Source organism: Mustela nigripes, chromosome 4, assembly GCF_022355385.1.
Source record: "Mustela nigripes isolate SB6536 chromosome 4, MUSNIG.SB6536, whole genome shotgun sequence".
Classification (NCBI taxonomy): domain Eukaryota; kingdom Metazoa; phylum Chordata; class Mammalia; order Carnivora; family Mustelidae; genus Mustela; species Mustela nigripes.
Window position 1 is genome coordinate 115,339,354 of NC_081560.1, and position 22,551 is coordinate 115,361,904.

Sequence of the window (22,551 nt, forward strand, 5' to 3'; positions counted from 1 at the left end):
GCTAATCAATGTGCCTGTTGCGACAAGATTAGTGGGGGCGAGTGCCAGGACTTCAAACAGATCCTCTGAAAGCAAATTATATGCTCTTTCTGGTTTAAAATGTAAAGCCCTCTCCCTACGTTTCTTCATGGTCCAGAATATTTATTGTCAGAAAATGGGAGATCACTGATAAGCTTGAGAAAATTAGATAGTATCCTAAATTATAGAGTCACAGAACGCTCTTATTCCTCGAACAGAATGTGCAGTGTAACATCAAGACAGAAACAGAACAAAGACATGTGGTGAGGTCTGCTGGCGTCCCCTCGTGCCGCAGTAAACACGGTGGTTATGAGCGTGGGTTTGGGAGCCGCACTGTTGGATTTGAATCCAGGCTCCGCCATCTACTGGCTGAGCAACTGGGCAGATGTCGGTGCCTCAGTTTCCTCATGTGCTAAATAACGATAATGATACTATCAAACTCGTCACCCTGGCATGAGGATTAGATGAGCTGATATGTGATAGTGGGTGAATTTATGTTGTCACGGGAGCAATCACTGCTGCATCTACTGTTATTCTGCTTGTCATTACTGCCGTCCAGACTAAAATTTGATGTGATGTCATGGTAAAGCGTCCTGCACTCAGAGGCTATATAATGACTACCACCTAAGGTTTCTGCGTCTTTGAAGTTCTAGCACACCGCATGCCTCCTGCAGTTATGCAAAGCACAACAGACTAAGAACCAGAGGAAAAATTAGCAGGGATTCAAGAAAGAAGAATAGGCAACAAAAACAAACGGTTTTTTAATGGCTTTGGTCCTGTTCACGTGGTATCACAGACTTCTCACATTCCCTCTGTCATCACCTCCATTTCACAGGGGAGGGAGTGGAGAAGGAACTAGTGCAAGGGTTGCACTAGTCGCTAGGAAGTAGGGAACTGGGGATTTGAACCCCAGCTCTTGGCCACCGTGCTTATTATTACCGCGTGATATAGAAGAGAAATGCAGTAGCAGAGAAAGACAAGTTGGAAAGAGAAAAGACAGAGATGAGTGCTGAGGGAGGCACCTGGCGGGAGCACGAGACTGCCACCAGTGGCTGCTGTGCGGCCGATGGCCTCTGTCTCCTCCTTCTGCAGGATGTGAATAACCCCCGAGAGTCACAGTGCAGCCAGCTCAATGCAGTGGTTTAAACAGCTGGAGTTATTCAAATGCCCATAGTCCTGATCACAGTCACTGATCAGTTAGTCACTGATCAAAGACTAACAAATGAATAAAATCGTTATGTACTATGTCTGGAGAGTGTATTCTTTAGAAGAAGTGTCCCTAAACATTACTACTGGTTTCATCCCACTGCTACATAAACTGAGATAAGCAAGATAGCTCTTTTTAAAAAGATAACTTGGAGAAAACAGTAATAAAGCTGGCGATAAATCCACGGTTATCTGTCATATCTCAGTGTTGATATTTTATTCTCTGTGGCAGGCAGACTTCACAAGCAAGCACCTATTGATCCTTGAAATAAAAGAATAATGGGTACTTGAAAATATAAATCAAGATTACCTTCTAACATGGACAGCAACATGACCACCATATCCTTCTGAAGATCCATTAATTCTTTTAAGAGCTCAATTTGACTGGAATCCTGAAAACATTAACACAGGTTATATTAACATAGAACATATAATGCATCATATATATAAAATCATAGCATATTTCTGCATTTGAGATAATATGAGAAAATTATGTAGCAGGAAGGGCATACTTATTCTCACAAAGAGTACTCTGCTTCACCCATCGTAAACACTTTTTGGGATCATAAAATAAAAGAAAGGCCAAGTGTAAGTATGTAGCTTATTGCAAAGAGGTATACTTCAGAATTAGTATTTACTACTGATTGTATCTCATTTAAGTATGTGTGAGGACAATGAATAAGTCTAACAGAAGGATGAAAGCAGCAGCAGATTCTCCAACAGCGTGCAAAACTCAGGTACCTCCACACGTCGGACGTCTTTCTTTTACTTGAAGACTGAATTTGTTTTTCCCTCTTCCTAACTTATTACACAAAAATGCTATGTGTTTTGTAAGAATTAACTTATTCAGGAAAAATGGGCGAAACAGTGATATGATGTAAATTTACATCAATCTAACAAAAATATAACCAAGTAACACCTATACAAATAATGTATAATGTATCTTATTTACCAATTTTATTCAACACCCTGATATTTCTCTGGTTAAGATTTTCTGGGTTTTTTGTTTGTTTGTGTTTGCTTTTGATTTTTTTGCCACGAAAAAAATTCTTTTACAAGGATACGTTGTGTCCGAACCTCAACTGCTTAGATTCCGCATCTTGAAACACAGAATGTACTTACATCAACATTATGACATTATGACTCACCAAATTTTCTTTTAATTTGAAACTATGCTTTCTTTCTTTTTAAATAATTATACGAGGCAGTCATTTTATTCATTTAGGTTTTGCTAAATATAAGGCTGGAAAAATGAGACTTTCTAAATAGTGTTCCCTTGGCTAGGTCTACAAACTAAACGACTACTAGGTAGCATCACGTGTTAATAAAATGATGGAACTACACTAGAATGAGAACTCCCTTGAAAGTGTATCAATTTGGTTCATGTTGGTTTTCTTTATTCACTAAAATGCCACTTGTGATTAGATGAAAGAATCATGTTATTTCCTTATTTGGTAGAAGTCACCAATAATTAGATGTTGACAAAACTCAAGCCAGGCTCTTCTGAGTCCTCTTTTCAACCAGGGTGTAATCTGGGGCTCAAAGACTTGAACAAATACTGATAGCGTTTCTACCAGCTTAAGGCTGCATCCCCTAGGGTGGCCTTAGCCCACCTTAGAGGGACTGACTGGGGAAACTCAAGGCTGTTAAAAAAAAACAAACAAAAAATTGTCCTGTGTGCCTGCTGACACTGGGGGACCAGTCTCCTCTCCCGTCTCTGTATGAGGGTAGGAGCAGAACTTCAGTAATTGCCAACCTGTGGACACAGCTGGCCTAATCAGATCTACACTGACCAACCCTTTGTGATCTCTCCCTTCCTACCTCTACTGGCCCCACCCCCCCATGCCTGGTGCCTCATTCTCCCTTTAAAACACCCACTCACCTCTGTACATTTCCCTACTGTGACAGTTATTACTGATGAAAACCTGTCCTCACCACTTTCACCAAGGCCTGCTTTAACAATAGGCTCCTGCTTGTAGCCACGGGTTGGGGGTGGGGGGTGGTGTGTGCAATTGTCCCTACTTCACAGGAGGAAAGGGAGCTGGTGCAGGCATACTGCAGGGACATGTGAATGAAAACACTGGGCAGGACTGCCAATGCTCTGGCCTTAAATCCTGCCGTCTTTCCTCTACCTGACACGGGGCAAACACCCAGACCCTGACGGGCAGTCAGATCTCAGGACCCGTCATCAAAGTTCACTGCATCCAAGAGACTTATTTACTCTTTTCTGTAAATCTGTTCTTTATGTGCTTATCCTTACGAAGTTTTTCTCTGACTTCCGCAAAATTAAATGTCCTGTTGATAAGTGTCTCGTCTACTGAGAACAGCTGCTCATTCATGACTCAGTAAGAAGACTGTTTCTCTTTAATAAGGGATTTGCAGGTTACAAATCCTTTTTCAGTCACCAGGATGGAGGAGGAAAATTCTAGTCAATAATCACTAAGAGGTGTATGGGTCTATGAAGAACTGTAAAATGTACAATGTTTGGGGACTACACTGTGTTATTTCTCTATTAAATTCAACTCCTTAGTATCTTTTGTTCTCCAATTTGAATAATGGCTCCCACTTATTCTTAGTTTGCATAAAATACTTGAATTAAAAACTTTTTAAAATATAGAGTAACAGAGGGGTGCTGGGGTGGCTCAGTTGGTTAAGCATCTGAATCTTGATTACGGCTGAGGTCGTGATCTCAAGGGTCATGAGATCCAGCCCCATGTTGGGCTCATGCACTCAGCATGGAGTCTGCTTGCGAATCTCTCTCTCCCTCTCCCTCTGCTCCCACTCCTGCCACACCATTCTCTCTAAAATAAATAAAATCTTTAAGAAATATGTAGAGAGTAAAAGATGTATAAAGAAGTGATTCAAGAAAGATCATATTCAAACAAAAGTAAGCATGTTGAATTTGCCAGTGATTACAGTCTTTGTCATTTAGGATGGAGGATTTACCTGAGACAGCTTCATCTGCATGTGGGCAAATACGTGAAGAAAGCCCACAACTGCATCCCACAGCCTGCTGTGGGCCAAGCTCTGCTGATTCCCGGTGCAAGGACCCTGGACCGGAAACAGATGGATAGCAATCATTCTCAATGACTTAATGGCCAAAATAAGCTGTCCACTAATGAGCAAGGACAAAATCAACTTAGCATTCACATGTAACTAAAAACAGTTTCTCAAGGATTTTCATGTTCTTTCTGTATGCTTAATAACAAAAAAAGGAGGGGTTAGAGGGTTGGATACAGTTTTGGTTATTAAGGCACATCAATTGGTCATTACTCTCTGCTGTAGGATCTGAGATGAAGCTTATGATAAGAGGCAATTACTTCTTATTGCTAAATAGTAACTTGGACAAAGCATTCATATCAAGGGAAAAGTCCTCTTCAACGATTTCTTAAGTGTACAGCTGTTTTACCAATCTTACAACCACTGAATTTTAAAAGATTATTACTTGGTGATTAACTTCACGAACCCAGAATTCAGGGCAATTGGAACCTAACTTCGCTCTCTTGGCTCACACTTCAGAAGTGATCTTTAGGTTACACTGGAGAGGACACATTGTAGCAGGCAGAGTGCTTGAAGGCAGACCATTTCTATTTTTATTTTCCAAGGAAAAATACTATAGTCACTAAATTTTGCATACATACCTACATCGACCAGGGAAATAAATGACAGGGATTTTATTAAAAAACAAAAAATATACATACAACACAGTTCTTAACTTCCAATTCACTCATTCCTTTCGGCAAATGACTCTTAAGGAGTATAAATTTGAGAGAACATTAAAACATGTTTACTCTAGGAACAAGTGACCGGAAGAGATAAGCACATTGAAGATACTGAGAAGATGTTCAATTGGAACTTTGTCCTGTGTTCAGCTTCTCTTTTGTCCTAAAGCTGATGGTAAAAGACAGTAAGTACCTCCCTGCTTCAAAAGCAAGGTGCCAGACTCAGTATGTGCAAAGGGGGAGACCAAATAGCTCTTGCCACTTCAAGGATATAAAGAAGATGAAAGTGAAAAGTGAGACTTTGGAGAGTTCCCCATGTGCTCGGCATCTCCACCTTCCACTCCTGCTGTGACGGAAGAGGGGAGACACTGAATCCTTTATACCAAGTGAGCAAGGAGCCTTCGAGAGAGCCATCCGGAGTGCTTGGCATCCGTCTCCTGAAGCTGGGTATTAGAAAGTATGAAAGGCACCGAATAACCAAAAAAGATACGTGTTTCTCAGACAGACTCCTGCAAGACTATGGAATCTTGCCCAACGACACTGTCTGAAAGGGTGATGTGATTCCAAGGTGGACGGACAGAGGCCACAGGATGCACAGGGTCTGGGTGGGAGAAGAGGCATGGGCGGGCCAAGGCCACTCATCAGAGAAAGAATGCAATATGCCACAGACCCAGCTCCGCTGTGCAGTCCTGAATTACACATGCCCTGGGAGGAAGGAGACCTTCTCCACCATCAACCCCCACTCCCATCCCCAACGCTTCTTCCGGGCACTGGTGCAGTCCACCCCTAAGGATACCAGGGGCTAAGGGGAAGGGGGGTAAGGAGGAGGAAGTAAAGAATCCTGTGGGTGGACAGAAGAGAAGCGTGGATCATACACCAGGCCGCCCACCCTCATGTCAGAGGCATGTCCAGCCCCAAGGGGGAGGGGAGATTCCACATAAGAGTTTAGTGTACCCCTGTGCTGGGACCGAGTGGGGCTCTTCCCATGATGAAGTGTCTGAGAGTGGCCAGTGCACAAGACCCGTTCAAAGAGTGGTCAAGACATGGCCCACAAGGGGTACCTGGGTGGCTCAGTGGGTGAAGCCTCTGCCTTCAGCTCAGGTCATGGTCTCAGGGCCCTGAGATTGAGCCCCACATCAGGCTCTCTACTCAGCAAGGAACCTGTTTCCCCCTCTCTCTGTGCATACCTCTCTGCCTACTTAAGATCTCTCTCTCTGTCAAATAAGTAAATAAAATCTTAAAGGAAGGAAAGAAAAAAGAAAAGAAAAGGCCCACAGAGGGCCTCTGGGTGGCTCAGTTGTTAAGCATCTGCCTTTGGCTCAGGTCTTGATTCCAGGGTCCTGGGATCCAGCCCCACATCAGGCTCCCTGCTCAGCGGGAAGCCTGCTTCTCCCTCTCCCACTCCCCCTGCTTGTGTTCCCTCTCTCACTGTCTCTCTCTCTGTCAAATAAATAAATAAAAACTTTAAAAAAAAAAGTATTATAGACCTCAATGCAAAATCTAAAACCATAAAGCTTAAAAAAACCACCACCACCACCACAACAGCTGCCCACAGAACAAGTGTGAGAGAAAGTGGTGAGGAGAGGTCAGGTTATTTTAACTTGCAGCTTGATACATTTGGGCCAGGCTAGGGCCAGGCACCAGGCTAGGGGGACTTGACTGTACTTCTGGCCTGGCCATCTCCTACAACTCCGGTTTCGAAGCAGTGGAGCTTTAGGATTTCCCCGGGGCTCAAGTCAAGCATCTTCTCGGTGCTTCACGTTGTAAAAACCTGCGAGGGTGCCAAGTGCCAGAGGCCACTACGGGAACACTAAAAGGCCATTTCTGGGGCGCTGGGCTGGCTCAGTCAGAGGAGCACACAACTCTTGATCTCCGCATCGTGAGTTCGAGCCCCACCTTGCATGTAGAGATTACTTCAATAAACAAATATGTAAAAATAAAATAAAACTAAATGCCATTTCAAAGAAAATAATCTTGACTTTTCCTCAAGTCAGGAAAAAATTTCTTCATGGGGTATTCAGTATTTTAAACAAAAGTTAAAATATTATATGGCAAGGGACTAAGGTCTTCTGCAAACTCTAGGTGACCAAGAGTTATTTTTGCAACCTGATGTGACAGAGTGGCAGACGTGAGACCAACGGACCCGTTTTTTCTTCTAAAGTGGAAACATCCAGAATTTACACTACTTTCTAGGACCTGCTCAACCGTAGGCCATGTACTTCTAGGAAGTGATAACAAATCCAAATCGGGCACGCACCTCACCCACTGTGGGACATTCTTATTTCTTGCATCTCCTCAGTGCCTGCCTCGTGTAAAATCTTCACTGACTGACAGAGAGTGGGTTGGTCTTACTTTCAGACTGAACTTCTGGCAATAACACCTAAAACTTTTTTTCTCACCAATTATTTTGCCGTCTTACTCGAGGTATTCAGACAATATGATGTCCTCTCATCCAAGCAATTCTTGTGCTTCCCGCCTTATTAAAACTTCAGTGGAATCCTAGAGATGATTACCTTGATTTCACTGGTTTTGAATCTTCCTCTTAAGTAAGTCTCTATCGTTAGCAAAAATTTGAACCAAAAGCAATATGCAATATGGTAATCTAAAAGGCAGTCCAAAATAATGAAGCTAATGATGACTTTTTAGTCACAGAATTAACAACTGTCAGTAAATACGGTGCTAACACAAGCTTCTTCGAAATATATTTCATTAAATTCAATGTGGTGGCTTGGACTGGTTCCTGGAACAGAAAAAGGACATTCGTGGAAAAACTGGTAAAGTCTGTAATTTAGATCAGAAGATTCTATTTCTTGCTTTTGGTAAATGTGTCATAATCACATAAAATGTTAGGGGGATCTGGGTGAATCTTACACAGAGACTTTCTCTACATTTTCTTTGCAACTTTTCTATATATCTAAAATTGTAAATGAAATAATTTTTATTCACATATATATTTCAGAAATTATTTTTAAAATGCCATATAAACTAGGAGTAACAAGTTAAAAAATGTGTAAGACATGGGGTGCCTGGGTGGCTCAGTCAGTTTAGTGTCTGCCTTTAGCTCAGGTCATGATTCCAGGGTCTGAGGGATTCCCCTACATTGGGCTCCCTGCTCAGTGGGGCATCTGCTTCTCCCACCCTGCTCCTGCTCTCTTTCTCAAATAAATAAATTAAAAAAAAATTTTTTTTTTTTTAAGATTTATTTATTTAGTTTTTATTTGACAGAGAGAGAAAGCAAGAGAGGGAACACAAGCAGGGGGAGTGGGAGAGGGAGAACCAGGCTCCCAACCGAGCAGGAAGCCCAATGTGGGGCTTGATCCCAGAACCCTGGGATCATGACCTGAGCCAAAGGCAGACGCTTAATGGCTGAGTCACCCAGACACCCCGATTTTTAAAATCTTAAAAAAAAAAAAATGAACAAGCCATAATAAGCCAAGCTACTTTATCCCTTGGATGCTCATATAGAATGTTCTCTGTTACGTGGACAAGTGAGAATAAAGTTTAGGGTTCCAGTTCAAGATGATGACATAGGAGGGTCCTGAACTCACCTCCTCCCATGGAGACAACAAATCTATAGCGATGTATAGAACAATTTCTTTGGGACAAAAAAATCTACAATTGGTGGACTAACCCCTTCCTACTTGTCTCCAACTGAGACAGAAAGCATATGCAAGCAAGCAGGAAAGGCTGAGCAGTCTTGCCATAAACTCCACTCCATGTATGATACCCCACAACTGCAAGAAAACTCAAACCCCAGAGTTTCTCCCTGAGGAGCAAAGAGCTTTGCACCATACACTGGGCACCCCTACTATAAATACCAGTACCTGAGAAATGAGCCCTCAAAACATTTGGCTTTTAAGACCAGTGGGAGTCCCACCCACAAGACCTATGGGGCTGTGGTAAACTAAGGAAAGAAAAGCTGGTAAAGTACGTCTGAGTAGACTCACCCTTCCCAGGGCCCAGCACAGAAGCAGCCCTCATAAAGCACCCTGACTTCATGTAAAAGAGACTCATTTCCTCATTCCAAAACATGGGGCCCAGGGGCAAGGGCCGACTGGGATCTCTCCAGGGAAGGAGGCTGCCATATTCCCATTTCTCCTCGGCCTCACTAACACTAGCGGCACCATCTCTATTCTCCAGTCTGTGGGCTCGCTCATCCCTGCTCTCCCAGGGCTTGATGAAAGCCAGTTTGGTGGTAGTGGGGGGGGGGGGGAACCATCTTTTTTCTTCTTGTCCTTTTAATTTCTTCTTCTTCTTCTCCCCCCCCCCCCCCCCCCCCAGTGTGTACCATGTTTCCACTCCAGCCACGGACTGCCGTCTTCGCACTGTCCCTCTGCTGTGGTCAGGAGCACCCATATCTCCGGGAGGGGACCTTCCACCCACATCTGGAGGACTTGCGACCCCGGCTGCCATGCGGCTGTAAGGAGCAGAGAGGAGCTCTTCGCCGACCACTGCCCGCAGCATACCGCACCGAGAGCAGCTAGAAACACACCCCGGTGTCTCCGAGAAGAGGCCTGTGTGGTTGTGTAGGCGCTTCTGCCTGGGCGCAGGCTTCCCGGGTGACACACTTCCAGGGGCCTGTGGAGCTGCGCTCAGGGAAGGAAGGCGGCACAGCAGTCTTTGTGCTCTCCTTCCCCCTCGCTCCTGCAAACTGGTATCTTGCCGAGAGATGCTTATACTCTTCCCTGATTTTTGTGGCTGCCAACAGGGAACACCTCTACAGCGCCTGGCTCAGGGGGCCAGCGAGGCTTAAACTGAGAGGCCCGCAGGGTTATAAAGGATGAGGTCAGAGTTCTTAAAAATGAACACCCCCCAGGGCACAGCAAGCTGCATAGACCCAGGAGCTCCCTCTATTTGTGAAAGAGGCCTATTAGCATATCAACAGAGTTGTAGCCCCAGGGGCAGGCTTCTCATTAATGAGCTAAAGGTGGACTGACTGTACCTTCCTCCTGAGACCTTGGAGGGAGCTTTATCTTTCCACCCTCCTTCTGCCAAATTGCAGATCGCCAGCATCTGTCGGAGGGGAGATCTCATATGCGCCTCATTTCTCTGTCGGGTACCCTGGTTTGCATGAATGCTGCCAGGGAGCACCCCTGGATCACCTGGCTCTGGGGAGCAGGGTGGCTTGGGTTCCTGGTGTCGGGTCCCCCAATAATGGGTCCATGGTCAAAGGAGCGAGACTGATACAAAGCGAAGGTCAAGCAAAGCTTTATTTCGTGCCAAGCATCAAGAATCAGACCCACGGTCCAACAGACCGGTCGGGGCCGCCCCTTACAGAGAGGACGACGACGACGCCTCCCTGCCTCACAGACTAACTTTTTTTTTTTTTTTTTAAAGATTTTATTTATTTATTTGACAGAGAGAAATTACAAGTACACTGAGAGGCAGGCAGAGAGAGAGAGAAGGAAGCAGGCCCCCTGGTGAGCAGAGAGCCCGATGCGGGACTCGATCCCAGGACCCTGAGATCATGACCTGAGCTGAAGGCAGTGGCTTAACCCACTGAGCCACCCAGGCGCCCCCAGACTAACTTTTATAGATCGAAGGCCATGTGGTTGAGCCTGGCCACACACAGGTGGCCAACTGAACTACAATTCACCCCATAGTAGACATTTGCACTAGTCTATCCCCTTGGTGAGAACTGGTGCCCAAAAGGCAGGGACCACACTCCTTGGTATCTAGGAGACTGTATGCGCCCCACTGATTGGATGTCTCCCCCTGGCCTGACCCACCCTTGTATCTGGGCTGTTACCTGGGTTGGTTTCCCGGACTTGCTTTTAAATAAGTTCCCCTGGAGGGGGGACAGGGTCAATTTAAGTTTTACTACATAAACAACAAAATGGCTATTCAACCGAGGTGGGGCCGCTCCGGCTAAATAGGCCCTTACACTGGGTCCCAGTGGACTGCAACCAAGCAGAGAAACAGCTCTCGGCAGGCTACCAACTCCAGGGCACTGCATGGGGGGCAGACAGGAACATACCCCTTGTCTTTCCATGAAAGAGGCCTCCTTGCTACTCCCGGAGCTTGTGTCACGGGGACAAGCTTCAGGTGGGGCACACCACCAGGAGCCATGAAGGTATTCTCAGGAACATGGGCTGCCACCACCAGGAGCCATGAAGGTATTCTCAGGAACATGGGCTGCGGGATGCCATTATCATCCCTTCCGCCCCTTGCCTTGCTACAGCTCCCCGCTGTCTCCCAGAAAGGAACACGCACACTCATCTGGAGCCCTGATCTTTATAACTGCTGCCCATGGGACACCCCCAGATCATCTTGTTCTGGGGCCAACAGGGTTAAGGCTTGCCAACCCACATGACTGTATACATTTGCATTTTTGAAAAAGCTGCTGCCTGAGGATCTAGCGTTCCCAGTCAGCCTGAATCTAGGTGCTAAGCTCTTCTTCCCTTTTGGGTCACTGACTGGCCCGGGCCTCCTTCAGCTACTGTCAGTCGTTAAAAATAAAATACACTGCCTGGGCAATCATGAGGGTTTGAGACACAGCCAAGGCCTGACCAGTAAAGCTCATCTACAGGAGGCCACTCCTTCCAGACTGAGAGGGGTAGCTGTTTTGTTTAATGCACAGAAACCCATACAGAAAGTCAAGAAGAATGAAGAAACAGAGGAGTATGTTCTAAATGAAAGAACAAGATGAAACCTCAGGGAAAAAATATTAACCAAACAATATGGAGTACAAAGGAAATCATAAAAATGCTGCCCCAACTCAGGGTAAAAATGGATAAAAAAAAGTGAGAAATGCAATAAAGAAAGGAAATATAAGAAAATTCCAAAGAGCTGAAAAATACAACTGAACTGAAAAACATAGGCGAGGAGGTTCAGTAGAGACAAGATGGAGCTGAAGAGAAGATCCGTGAATTTAAAGACAGAGCAGTAGACCTCACCCAGTCACAGCAGCAAAAAATGAAAAAAAAGTGAAGGTAGCTTAAGGGACTTCAGGGATAATACCAAGCCAACTAACATTCACATTACAAAGGCCCCAGAAGGAGAAAATAAAGTGACAGAAAACTTCCTTCCAGAGAAGATGGCTGAAAACTTCCTTAGCCTGGGGAAAGTAACCCATTAAGAAGAACCAAAAGAGACCAAAGCACACAATAGTTACAATATCAAAAGTTAAAGCCAAGAAGAGACTTTTAAGAGCATCAAGAGAAAAAACAACTTGTTACATCCAAGGAAATTCCCATAAAACTACTGGCAAATTTTTTCAGCAGAAACTTCTCTAAGATCAGGAATAAGTCAAGGATGCCCACTCCTTCCAAAAGTGAATTTTGCAAAAGCAAAGACAAACAAGTGGGACCACATTTTTATTCAATGTAGTACTGGAAGTCTTAGCCAGAGCCATTAGGTAAGGGAAATAAAAAACAAACAAATTGGAAAGAAAGAAGTAAAACTATTTTTATTTACATGAGGACAGGATACTGTATATAGAAAATCCTAAAACACACTCCACTGACAAATGGTGAGAACTAATAATTCAATTAAGATGTAGGATACAGGGGCGCCTGGGTGGCTCAGTGGGTTAAGCCTCTGCCTTTGGCTCAGGTCATGATTCCAGGGTCCTGGGATCGAGCCCTGCATCGGGCTCCCTGCTCATCGAGGAGCCTGCTTCCTCCTCTCTCTCTGCCACCTGCCTTCCTTGCCTACTTGTGATCTCTGTCTGTCAAATAAATAAATAAAATCTTTAAAAAAAAAAAAAAAGATGTAGGATACAAAATCAATATAGAGAAATCTGTTGTATTGTTATCAACTAATAATAACCTATCCAAAAGAGAAATTAGGGCAGCAATCCCACATACAATTGCATCAAAAGATTAAAATACCAGGGACAGATTTAATCAAGGAGGTAAAAGTCTTGTACAGGGATAACTATAAGGCCCTGTTGAAACTGGAGAAGATACAAACAAATGCAACGATATCCCACACTCCTGCACTGAAAGAATATATATTATTGAAATGGCCAAACGACCCAAAGCAATCTATTGATTCAATGCAATGCCTCTCAAAACTCCAATGGCATCTTTCACAGAATAGAACAAATAATCCTAAAATTTGCATAAAACCACAAAAGATCCTGAATAGCCAAAGCAATCCTGTGAAATCTGGAGGTACAATGTTCCCTGATTTCAAACTATACTGTGAAGCTACAGTAATGAAAGCAGGATTGAACTGGCATAAGAACAGACCTCCAGATCAACAGAACAGAAGAGAATCAGGAAATACATACATCTGTAGTCAATCAACTTATGACCAAAAAACCAAGAACATGCAATGGGAAAGGATGGTCTCTTCCATAAACTGTGTTGGTAAAACAACATAAACCACATACGCAAGAATGAAACTGGACCCCTATGTTACACCATCTACAAAAATTAACTTAAAATGTATTAAAGACTTGAGGGGCGCCTAGGTGGCTCAGTGGGTTAAACCTCTTCCTTCAGCTCAGGTAATGATCTCAGGGTCCTGGGATCGAGCCCCGCATTGGGCTCTCTGCTCAGCAGGGAGCCTGCTTCCCCCTCTCTCTCAGCCTGCCTCTCTGCCTACTTGTGATCTCTGTCTGTCAAAGAAAGAAATAAAATCTTAAAACAAAACAGTGTATTAAGGACTTGAATGTAAGATCTGAAAGCCATAAAGCTTTTTAAAAAAAATACAGTGGTAAGTTCCTTGACGTAAGTCTTAGCGATAATTTTTTTTTTTTAATTTGACACCAAAAATAAAGGCCACAAAAGCAGAAACAAACAAGTAGGACTGTATCAAACTGAAAGCCTGCTGCACAGCAAAGGAAACCATCAACAAAATGAAAAGGCAACCTACTGAATGAGACAAAATACAGGTAAATCATGTAGCTAATAAAGAATTAATATCCGAAGTATATAAGAACTCATACAACTAAACAGCAAAAAAAAAAAAAAAAAAAAAAACCTGATTAAAAAGTGAGCAGAGGACCTGAATAAACATTTTCCTAAAAAAGATATCCAGATGGCCAAGAGGCACATGAAAAGATATTCAAAATCACTCAACATCAGGGAAATGCAAATCAAAATCCTAACGGGATATCACCTCATACCTTTTAGGATGGCTATTATAAATATACATGCTTTTATATATACATATATAAATATTTACATATATTTCATATACATACACATGTATATATAAAATAACGAGCACTGGCAATCATGTGGAGAAAAGGGACTCCTTGTGCACTGTTATTGGGAATGTAAATTGTTATAGTCACTGCAGAAAACAGTATGGAAGTTCTTAAAAAAAAAAATGAAACTACCAAATGATCCAGCCATTCCATTTACAGGTATCTGAAGAAAATGAAAACATTAACTCAAAAAAATACACGCAATTCTACGTTCATTGCAGCTTTACTTATAGTAGCTAAGATACGATAATAACCTAAGGGTCTACTGATGGATGAATGGATGAAGAAAACGTGATACACACACACACACACACACACACACACACACACACACACCTATAGGAGTATTACTGAGCCATAAAAAAAGAAACTTGACACTTGTAACATGGATGGACCTTGAGGGTATTATGCTCAGCGAAATAAGTCAGACAAAGAAAGACAATTACTGTATGATCTCACTTAAATGTAGACTCTAAACAAACAAACAAATGAAAAAGTTCATAAACATACAGAATAGACTGCCAGTTTTCTGAGCTGGGGGGGCATGAAATGGGCAAAGGGGTCAGGAGGTATAAACTTTCAGTTATAAAATAAATAAGTCTAGGGAATGTAACATACAACATGGTGACAACAGTTAATAACACTGTATTACATATTTGAAAGTTGCAAGAGCTGAAAGAGCAAATCCTAAATTTCCTACTCATAAGAAACTGTAGCTATGTATAGTGACAGATGTTAACTAGACTTAGTTTGGTGATCATTTTGCTATATATACAGATATCAAATCATTATGTTTATATCTAAAACTGATACAATATTTTGTCAAGTATATCCCAATAAAAAAATTGTTTTGCACATAGTGAGAGGTTAATGGATTCTCCTAGTTTTATATAAATTTAGGAATCTCACCTATTTTAAGAACCAGGAAATGCTCGCTGTGCACTGAGAAAGGCATTTAAGTTCCATATGTGATACAGAAACCATTTTATCAGCTTTCTATAGAATTCACTGGCTTCCTAATGTCATTGGACAATTCTATTACTTAAACAAGAGAATCCACACAGAATGCTATGGCTATACCTTACAAGACACTTGAGAAGACAAAAGCAGCAATAGAAGCCAGTCAAGACAAGGAAAGAGGAATGTGACCGGACCAAAACAGATTTAAATTTTCACTTTTATTTGACTTAAAGAAAAATTCTCAGAATGATCGAGTGTGTCTTTTCCATTGTGAAATGCTGTGATAAGGGTCCTCTTTCCCTCCCAGGGAGAGACTACAGAAAGTGAGATCCTTCCCAGGTATGACTAGAGAGGAGAGAAGGAGCCGGAGGAGAGGAGGGGTCATTCCCTCTCACCCCCCACTTCTGCAGACCCTCCCCTGCATCACCCTCCCCTGGCCATGCATGTTCATCCTGTAACACCTGCACCTATGCTAGGCCCTGGGGGACCACCTGCTATTTTAACTTCCTGCTTTAGGTCCTCTTCCTGCTGCACGATTCGTTTAAGTCTAATGAAACTAACTAAACGTATCTCTCCTGTCTTCTCCCTAGCAGATGGCACTTCAAACACACTGACTGACTGATTCAGAGAGATACTGGCCACGGAGACAGAAAACAAAGACGGCTGACAGTCCCCTAGCAAATACCAAAGCTTCACATGTTGAAAAAAACAGAATTTAATAAAATCTTTAAAAAATCTTGGGGCGCCTGGGTGGCTCAGTGGGTTAAGCCGCTGCCTTCGGCTCAGGTCATGATCTCGGGGTCCTGGGATCGAGTCCCACATCGGGCTCTCTGCTCAGCAGGGAGCCTGCTTCCTCCTCTCTCTCTGCCTGCCTCTCTGCCTACTTGTAATCTCTCTCTGTCAAATAAATAAATAAAATCTTTAAAAAAAAAAAAAAATAAATAAATAAAATCTTTAAAAAATCTTTAAAAAATCTACAGGTTAAGTCTAGCAGTTTAGCCTAAAGAAAATATAAAACAAATTGATGTTAAAAAAAAAAAAAAGATACTTTCTTCATGGTTATTGCAATTATACCTGAAATATACATTACTATACGATTTTATATGTATGTGAGTGTATGTATACCCACACACGTATGTGTTCTAACATGAAGTTTCACTATTCTCTTTTATATAAAGTTTCTATGAAAATCCTTGCTTTTACTGGAACACAATACAGAGTAAGTTAGTGTTCTGTCCTTTCACTTTCCCTTCTTCTTTTTTTCTCCTTCCTTTCTTTAATATTTACTGAGTGCTTAATACATATTCCAGGCTCTAGAGATATACGAGAGTCAACCTTCTTGTTCATGTCTCAAAGGAATCAGTAATATCTCCATCTGCCAAACAGTAAAGCAAATTCAGTCCATATAAAATCACATCTCAACCTGGTATTTAATTGTCATTGACTAAAAATCTATACGAAATGTTCACAGGAAATGTGGGCCATTGTAGGAAAGTAGGCATCTTGCATTTTCGAAGAATTCCAAAGAAATTCAAAGGTAACCAGTTGACCCTTTTTTATTTTTATTCATTAAAGGCAGAAATATTTAAATGTTTACCTGAATATACTCTGTGAGAGTGTTAAAGACTTGCTTTGCTACTTGAATTGCTTTGGAGAAATTCCGTTGTCCTTGTTCATCAATAACATCTTTCCCAGAGTAATACCAGTAGAAATCGCTAATGGATTCCTGGAAAAGAGGGGTGATAGGATTAAGATACAACCTCAAGCTACCACTGACCTGTCCTCCCTAGACAGAAATAGCAGTTGGAGAGAAGAAGCAGAAAACTTAGCTTTAAAAATGACTGTCTCTGATGATCTTGAATCTCACAAACATAAGGATTCATAAGATCAACATATATTCATCCACTGAGCAAAGCTAAATGTTGACTACATAAACACAAAAATTAGACAAGTCATGGATGTTTTTTGGGTTACAGACATCAGGGCCTTTTCTCCAACAAAGCCCATAATGTTTCCTCACGAGAACTCCCAAATGTTCCTTGTTCCTGTAAATGCCCCTCAAGAAACTGATTAGTCTATTAAAAACACTGACACTACCAGGGCGCCTGGGTGGCTCAGTCAGTGGGTTAAAGCCTCTGCCTTCGGCTCAGGTCACTATCTCAGGGTCCTGAGATCCAGCCTCATATCGGGCTCTCTGCTCAGCAGGGAGCCTGCTTCCTCCTCTCTCTCTTCCTGCCTCTCTGCCTACTTCTGATCTCTGTCTGCCAAATAAATAAAGAAAATCTTTAAAAAAATTTTAAAAAAACAAACACTGACACAACCATAAACAAGATCAACCTTTCTAAACAGGATGTTTTCAACAATAACTTACATTGGAAGGAATTTTAGTTGGCTAAAGGAGTAACGCACTGTCGTCTAGCACGCAGACTACATTTGGGTTTTGAGATATGATTTTAAACATCACCAATATGTTTTCAGCAATATATTTCTTTTGTAATTTGCTTCCAAAATGGAAGCTTTAGGTAAATATATATGTATATATGCACACACACACACACACACACACACACACAGTGCTTTTCCACACTCAAAAGATTCAGGGAGATACTGAAAGTTTGAATGTGCAGGTTTTGCACGACTCTATCAGGCCAGCCTTATAAATAAGATGAGGGAAATAAAATTTGTACAGTGCTCCCATTACTTAGGAGCCTATGCCTTCAGATTCAGTCTATTAACGTGTGAAAGATTATTATAATATCAGGAAGATTTTTAAGTGGTGGAGTGTTAAGCTGAATTTTAAAATTAATTCACATTTCAGGATAGCTGAAAATAACACCTGTTAAATTTAAGTGTATTGTAGATATTCTGAAAGCCTTTCCTTCTCACTTTTGAAAATGTTTCAAATACTCTTCCTCCATTTATCTATGAACTGTAGCAGAAGGAGCAGAGCATGTAAGTACTTTGCAAAATGAAAATGAATTTGAAATGCCATCAAGCTGAAAACTATGGGGGGGAAAGATTCCCACTTATAGAAAGGAAATAATGACGCAAAGAGGAGCCAGGATCAGAGGCAAAGACAAAAGGAGCAGTTTCACCCTAGGACTTGGTGAAAGGCTATGATCAAGGACAAAATATCTCCAAAATTTTTGTCTAGTCATCCATCAGAGCACATTACAACACGACAGTTTAGGAGCTCTGCCCCGTCATTTCAACTACCCCGCCCTTCCATTTCTTCCCTTCAGAAGGCAACGCACCTGGACTCTCAGGAGGTAGTCTACGGTCGAGATGATTATGTTCACAGTCGTATTATTGCCAGTCTGAGTTCTCAGATAATTTTGAAAATCTACATAAGATCAAAAGATGTTACTAAAGCTTCCCTCCCCAACAGTTTAAAATGAGTTATTTGAGGAACTCCAAAACCAAATGATGTCTCCAGCAAAATCATCGTGGCTAAGAATGGTGCTTGCTTTATTCAAGAAGAGTGTTTTACGTGGGCATCCCAACCCATCGAGGTGTTTCACAGACTATCAATATTCAATTTTTGGTCTACAAGGTGGCTAACTCTGTTTCCTGATCCCTAAGTCTAGAGCTCTGGGCATGTGAATCACCGGAAGGAGTTCCATCCTTTGGGATGGAGTAATTAAATTATGTATTCAGTTATCCTTTGTCCCTCAGTACTGTTCTCAGTGCTGGGAAACAAAGATAAAATTAAGATACAGTTCCTGCTTCCTACAGAGTCTGGGAGAGAGCTAGTTATCTCAACTTGCGAGAAAGCAAATTATATCAACCACAAAGGAAAATACAAATACAATGAAGTAGATGCCCCAGTTAAAGAGAAGATGTATAAAAGAAATAAAGCCCTGTATTTCTCTTTAGCTATCTATCTCATGCATCTCTTTTTTCCACCTGTCTTCTTCAACAGAACAACTGATGGAAATTAAGCGAAGTGGCTAGCAAAGGACTTTGCAAGTAGGAATGCAATACACAAAAGGTCACCGTGCATGTACTAAGCATACTGAAGAAGGCTCAGGGCTGCCTGCTGACTGATTTCAAAATTCTGATTCCTTGGTACCATCCCATAGCCTGGGGTCTCACACACCTGAGTTGTGTCCCTCACAGAGCAGTTGTAGGAAGCGAAAGAGGTCGCAAGTGAATTCGTCGTCCTGGAGAACCTTTTCTCCTGCAGAAAATCCAGAGAAATCAGACATGATCAACTACCCTGGCCTGTCCCTCCCCTTCTCCCCACCTCCATAAAACTTGCAGGTTGATCTAGCATTGTTCTGAACCAAAAACAGTCACAAATCATAGCCAATGTTCTATCTGAAGCTCATTCGATCATGCGCTTGGCAGATAGATGTACTTTTTCTTTGTCAGAAAAGAACATTTGAATCTTAAAACTCAAGTTTCTCTCTGTTAAAAGTAGCAGCATGGGTTTGGCAACATTTTAGAAACAACCTGAAGGTTTAAATGTTTCTTCTTTTCTTTTCTTTTTTGGGGGGATAAGGTGCTTCTAGGAATGATCTCTACATCTCTTAAAAACACCTAAGTTAAGTCTCCTTTGTTCCCAGAGTAAGACCAAGTGATTCAATGCAAAGGCATTCAATGCACAAGGAAGACAGGACCAAGAGTTTCTTTTATTTAAAGAATAATTAACAGAAATTGTAAATAACAAAAGAATTTTAAATGACTAGAAACTGTTTAATTCATTTCAACTAATGGTCTCATTAGCTTGCCTATGGATTTAAAAAAAGTAAAAGCTTCAAAAATCTGATACAGAGACGTCATTGGTTGGAGCATTACTTGCAGAGGAGAGAACCAGCGAACAGACCTATTTTAAGTATCAAACCAAAAGAAAGACTTTGGCTCATGCTCTGTGAGTGAAACTAAGCAGGAAAGGTGAAAAGAAGGCTAGCTCAGAGCTACAGAAGCATCATTTAAAAACAAAACAAAAGTAATCTGGTTTCTGTTCAGATGGTATAAATCGTTCACCTTTCAAAAAACAAAACAGAACAAAACAAAACAAAAAAACAACTCTCTCTATGGGGCAAGCATGACACCTCAGAAAAGGGTTCAGGTATTTTACCTACATTTCAATCAAAATGTATCTTGATCACAAGTCACTCTGAAAGCGAAAACACAAAAAAGCAACAAACGGAAAAACGGCACCACACAAATGAAAGTTGATTTCAAAAGCATAGAGTGTCAGTGGAAAAACTGTCAACGTTATGAGTGTACGTTCTGGCATCTAAATGTGTTGTTCAGAAATTAAAATGACACAAAAATGTTGTTTGGCAAGTGGATGGATGTACTTATGTCTTTGAAAAAAAATGATAATAACTTTTCAGACTGGAAATACTTTGGGCCAAGAAAGAAAACTATGCAATGACCATGTGTTTACTTTAACTAAAATTATGAATGATTATAAGGACAGAGAGCTGATGGACTTACCAGTCTGTAGTCTGTGACTTTCAAAGTGAGAGGCTTCGTATAATGGGAGGGTTAGGAAGCAAAACCATTTTGAAAACTAATATAAACATTAAAAAAAGTACATAAAATCACTGTCCTGGTTTCCCTGCAAGATATGATATTTGGTGACCAAACTAAAATCACCATGCATACAGATAGTTGTGTGGCAAGTTCAAGTTCAAGTGCGCATTGCTGCGATTCTCAGTCCATGGCTGATAAGCCCATTCCTCAGTGTCTACATTCATGGCGGGTAGCAAAGAAAGGGAGAACAGTCTAGGCTAATAAAGGGAACTCTTCCCGGATGCTACTCTGTATCTCTCTGTGAACTATTTCAATCAGAAGAGTCTTTAACATAACATTTAAACCAAAATATGATGAGCTATTTACACAGACTTATTGACTCTCTCCTTGCGAGCCCATCTAAAATGGTCTTTGTTCTAGAAAACTGCATATACTCAATGTGGAATAAGTAACCCTTGAAAGAAAGTCCTCAGAAAGGTTAACAACGAAAAAAATATATCGACTACTTATGTTCCTAGAAATGCTCTGCACCATGCACACTGATTTATGACGTAAGGCTGTATTCACTGTCGGCATGCACAGAAGTTTCATGACATACCAAAACACATACAAGTAACTTCACTTACAGAGGAACACGCTGAACACAGCAGAACAATGGGAAGAGGAGAGTGGGAGGGGGCGGCCAAGCCTTTATTTACCATCAGGGGATACAAGGTATAAACTGGGGTGCTCTTGCCTAACGGACACATTACGATCTGATTAAAATGCTGCCATTCCCCATGCTGCATGTAAGTGGTACAGTAACAGAGATGGATGATGGCTTTATGTCTGCAGAAGGTACAGGACCAACCGTCTATTTTGTGATGTGTGCAAAAGAAATTCCATTGTAAGATGGAAACCGAGATTAGTAATAAAACGAAATGGAGTAAAATGCAGTTGAAAGTGCTCTGACATTCTTAAAATATTTTGTAATTGGTACATGACGGTCAAATGCAAATATGGTAAAGGGCATTCCTTTGGTTTCATTTTTCATTATAAGGGGCTTATGATTTCTAATACCATAATAAAGGGGAGTAATTTCAATACTGTTGCTGGTGATGAGATGGTTGTGTGTTCCCTACTGTCCTCATCTGTGAAATGAGAACATGTGCACTAACCTCATTGGCTCTTTCTAATTTGTGGAAGCATTTTTAGAAATTGTGGAAAGGTTACAATTATTAGTAGCAGTGGCAAGAACACTAAATAAAGATGGGAACAACATGCCTAGGTGATGAATATGGTGATTTTAATTATTAAATGTGTTCAATTTTTCTGAAAAGCCAATTATAGTGGGCCAAAATATTTGCAAAAACATAATTTTCACTTGGAAATAATATTAGTAGACTTTCTTTATTCAAGCTACCAGTAAAATAAGTTCCTATTTTAAAAATCTAATCACTTTCATTTTTTTTTTAAAGATTTTTTTTATTTGAGAGAGAGAGCAACTGAGGGGAGGGCCACAGGGAGAGGATCTTCAAGCAGACTCCCCACCGAGTGCGAAGTCCAATGTGGGACTTGATATTACAACCCATGAGACCACGACCTGAGATGAAACCAAGCATTGGATGCTCAACCAACTGAGCCACCCAACAGCCCCTCAAAAATCTATTATTTTTAAAGGTCACTGTTCTACTCACTAATTGGTTTATCTAATTAATTGAAAAGTACATAAGGAGTTGCTTAAGTGTTTGTTTTATTGGTTACCTAAAACCTCCATGGACACAGCTCAATGCTGTGACCTAGAGAGGCTGAGTTTAATCGTTATTCATTGCTAAAAGTTATCAATAATTATTTAAAAAATGAATGTGATGAATGAAAAGACTACCTATATAAAAACAACTTAATTAGGATAAATAGACTAGAAGACTCAGATCCTCTTTGTTATAAGGTCTTTTCATGGCAGCATCTCCAATAATGGAAAGCTAAAATGGTGAATAACATGAAATAGAAGATTGGCTG

General features: G+C 41.5%; 1 protein-coding gene across 7 annotated transcripts in view; it reads right to left on the minus strand.

Annotated features, from left to right (window-relative positions):
- Window positions 1-22,551, minus strand: part of RYR2 (ryanodine receptor 2) — a 739,709-nt gene that overhangs the window by 45,563 nt on the left and 671,595 nt on the right. For 4 of the 7 annotated variants that reach the window (XM_059397367.1, XM_059397366.1, XM_059397363.1 and 1 more), the window contains 5 exons: window positions 19,166-19,246; window positions 18,321-18,409; window positions 16,664-16,792; window positions 4,171-4,275; window positions 1,535-1,616 (listed from right to left, as the gene is read on the minus strand). In XM_059397367.1, coding sequence (XP_059253350.1) covers window positions 1,535-1,616; window positions 4,171-4,275; window positions 16,664-16,792; window positions 18,321-18,409; window positions 19,166-19,246 — 486 coding nt within the window. Of the gene's footprint in view, window positions 1-1,534; window positions 1,617-4,170; window positions 4,276-16,663; window positions 16,793-18,320; window positions 18,410-19,165; window positions 19,247-20,514; window positions 20,548-22,551 lie in introns of all 7 variants that reach the window. The other 3 variants (XM_059397365.1, XM_059397364.1, XM_059397361.1) reach the window with 1 other exon arrangement.